Source organism: Rhinopithecus bieti, unplaced genomic scaffold (assembly GCF_001698545.2).
Source record: "Rhinopithecus bieti isolate Rb0 unplaced genomic scaffold, ASM169854v2 scaffold_31072, whole genome shotgun sequence".
In the NCBI taxonomy this organism is placed as follows: Eukaryota; Metazoa; Chordata; class Mammalia; order Primates; family Cercopithecidae; genus Rhinopithecus; species Rhinopithecus bieti.
Window position 1 is genome coordinate 707,632 of NW_016813477.1, and position 3,463 is coordinate 711,094.

Consider the following 3,463-nt stretch of genomic DNA (forward strand, 5'->3'; position numbering starts at 1 on the left):
AAGAGAAGAAGTTCAGAAAAATCAACTCAAATTAAGCTTTATTTTTACAGAAGTTTACCAAATTCTAAGTGTAAAAAAAAAGTTTTAATCCACAATGAAAAGCTTGAATCAGTAACATTAAAAATCTTTCAATTAATCAAAGCTATAAATATTAACTTGAAAATGGCATTTATTTTAAAACCTGAAGTTTTGAGCAATGTTTACTTGGTTTCATTATTATAGCTAGCCCTAATTTTAAATATATCATATCCTTGTTTATACAGCCAAAAAAAGTAACTGCAAAAGAAATTTCTCGAAAGGAAAAAAGTTACTCCATTCAAAATATTTGTATAACAGCTTAAATACACTCACTGGAAAACCAAGTATCTTTAACACTTGACAGGTGCTTAATATATTGTTTACAACACAACGTAATTATTTTGTGAATAGGTTCCATACATAAAATCGTAATAGCTGACATCACTACTTTAAACGATGTAATCCTAAATATGCAAATTAACCCCAATACTAGTAGGAAGACTAGCTCTGATGTCTGTAAAATGTGTAAGATTACCACATATTTTTGTAAATCAACTCTTACCCCATTAACCCAGAGCCAATTACTGATCACCTTTCTAAATACCTATCTTCAATTTTTTTCTAACTATAAAATGTATACCCGTTAAAAAATCTTGGAAACAAAGATCACAATCTCATAATCCCACTATTGGTTCACGTGCTTCTAGTCATTTATCCAAATACACATATCAAATTCAGTTTTTTCCTTTTTTTTTGTTATTTGGGACAAGAAACTAAGTGCCTTTTCAGTGGTTCATTTGAATCTACCACACTTCAAAAATTAAACATCTACCATCACCAAAGAAGTACAACGCCATTTTTATTAGTTGCAAAATTAGACTACTTTTCTGTATGTATTTTCGTGAGGCTTAAAACGTTAGGCTTATTACTTCTTCCTGGTGTGAGAGAAAAAGCACAGGCACTGTAAAGAAAAAGGAATAGATTTCAAATCTTGATTTTGTCAATTAGGATGAATGTGACCTTATGTAAATTACAAAGTTCCTGAACCTGTTTGCGCAGATGAAAATGAAAATATACTAACTGCACCTACCAAACAGGGCTAATTGAGGATTAAACAATACATGTAAAGGTAGTGCCTGGCCCACAGTAGAAACTCCAGGCCGGACGTGGTGACTCACGCCTGTAATTCCAGCACTTTGGGAGGCCGAGGCGGGTGGATCACGAGGTCAGCACTTTGGGAGGCCGAGGCAGGTGAATCACAAGGTCAGGAGTTCGAGATCAGCACGGCCAAGATGGTGAAACCCCGTCTCTACCAAAAATACAAAAATTAGCCGAGTTGTGGTGGCGGGAGCCTGAAATCCCAGCTGCTCGGGAGGCTGAGGCAGAAACTCGCTTGAACCCGGGAGGCAGAGGTTGCAGTGAGCCGAGATCGCGCCACTGCATTCCAGGCTGGGCGAAAGAAAAAAAAAAAAAAACCTCCACAAATACCAGTTCTTTACTTTCCACCAAAAAAACAGCGTGAAGGAGATACAACTACTAAAAGCCTGCCTTTTAAAACATAAATACAGTAACTGTAAGCGAAAAGGTGTTATCACTTGTAATCACAATCCACACACACTTGGCGACAACTCCGGGTATCACTGCACCTCAAATTTTACCTTCGGAAAGGAAGTATTTTTAAGTATCCTACACGTGTTTGGCTATCTGAAATCAGAGTTGACAATGCGGAAAAATGCAAAAAATTTCTCATGTGAAGTATACACCCTGAGTTAAAACCCCGCGGCTGAGAATTTCCTTTAAAACAGGGTAATTAAGGATGAAAAGAAAAGCAGCTCTACATTTTTCCCTCTCTCCCCAAAACACAAGTCTAGGGATGGAAAAAAAGTAATTCCTTACAGGAATTTACAGAGAACGCCACGGACAAATAACACGCAGGCGTCAGAGTAAGTCCGAAAAATTCCTCCTTGCGCAGGTCCGCGTACCTGGGATCCTAAATTAAATCACTACCCTGGGGTCTTCCTTCAGAATCGGGGAATGAGACAGAGGGAGGAGGGGGTGCACGGCGTGGAAAAGTCACAGAGGCAGAAAAAACAATGGGAGAGGGAGGCGGCGGCGGCAAAACACTAAGACCAGGCTCCGGCGAAGCGGCTGCGCCTGCGGGAAATCAAAATAGTTGAGTAACTTAAAAAATAAGGAAATTCCGGGTTCTCTGAGGGGAAGGACGGAGGGCCGTGAGAAACAGGGAGGCTGCGGCGGAAAGAGGGGCGGTGTCGTCGGAGAGCAGGGTCGACGATGGAAAACGAGCAGCGGCGGGAGCGGAAAGCGAGGACCTGGACGTGGGCGGGGGAGAAGACCCGGAGGCCTCTGGGGGTAGGCGAAACTGAGAAAACCCGACGGGGGCAAAAAGGGGTCGGGCAGCGCAGTACCTGCAGAGATCGTCCAGGACGCTGCCGGGAATCTCCACCCGTTTGGTCTCCATGATGAGGACCCACAGCAGGAACAGTGCATCCCGGCTCCGCGCGGCCGGGAACTGACGGTACTGCACGAGGACTCCGGCTCGCCGGAGAGCGGACAGCCGAGGCAGCCGCGGCAGAGACGACTCCAACAGAGACGAGAAGGGGAAGGGGCGGGACCCGCTCACTTCCGTCCCACTCCCTCAGCCTTGGACCCCGAGACTGGGCCAAGGCTCGGGGCGGAGCCCCTGGAGTCACGCCCCTGCTCGCTTAAAAGGCCCAATGGGAAGCTGAAGAATTGGGAACCTAAACACGCTAAGCCAATGAGACGTTTGTTTATTGGTCCGCTACTTCCAATCCGTCTTCAAGCTGCTCAGTTGCTACTCAGAAAACCAACTTCCCGCCGCCTTTGGGGTGGCTACACGCAGGCGCAGCATGCCTCCTGCGCGCTTCTAGGAAGTTTAGAGGGGTCGGGGCTTACCGTGTAGACGCCGAGACCCACGTCCGGGACTTCGGCCTGTTGTGCAGGACATCGCGGTGACTGAGCTCTTTCCTCTGCAGGGCCGACCCTGAGGTTCAGTTCAACACAAGAGTATACTCGCGATTCCTGTCACCAAGTATCATGCACTTATCGCTGCCCCCGGCAACTCCAGGCCAAGAGCTGTGCCTCTTTCACTACAAACCCTTGGAGACGGTATCCATTTTGGAGGTGGCTCACCTCTGTCCTGCCTTAGGCACCTCGTTCCAAGTATGAAGACAAGGACTTTATCTCAGTATCTGGCACCTAGCAAAATCTTAGAAAATACTGATTTAAGCTGAACTCTGATCTGTATTCCACCCTCTGCACAAAGCAACCCCAACCTGCTCGTCCTTATTCATTCCTCATCTTCCTTAATGGAGTCCAATCCATTTGGGATCTTTGGAGAAACTAGATCCATCTGTTCTTCTTCCTCTTACATCAGACCCACAGGCCCACACACACCTGCTCCGTC

At 45.7% G+C, this 3,463-nt stretch overlaps 1 protein-coding gene across 4 annotated transcripts in view; it reads right to left on the reverse strand.

Moving 5' to 3' along the window:
• DCP2 (decapping mRNA 2) overlaps positions 1–3,215 on the reverse strand; it is a 38,125-nt gene extending 34,910 nt beyond the window's left edge. For 2 of the 4 annotated variants that reach the window (XM_017848459.1, XM_017848458.1), the window contains exon 1: positions 2,445–3,215. In XM_017848459.1, coding sequence (XP_017703948.1) covers positions 2,445–2,497 — 53 coding nt within the window. In that variant the 5' untranslated portion in view covers positions 2,498–3,215. The other 2 variants (XM_017848461.1, XM_017848460.1) reach the window with 2 other exon arrangements.
• Between the last annotated feature and the right edge of the window lie 248 nt (positions 3,216–3,463).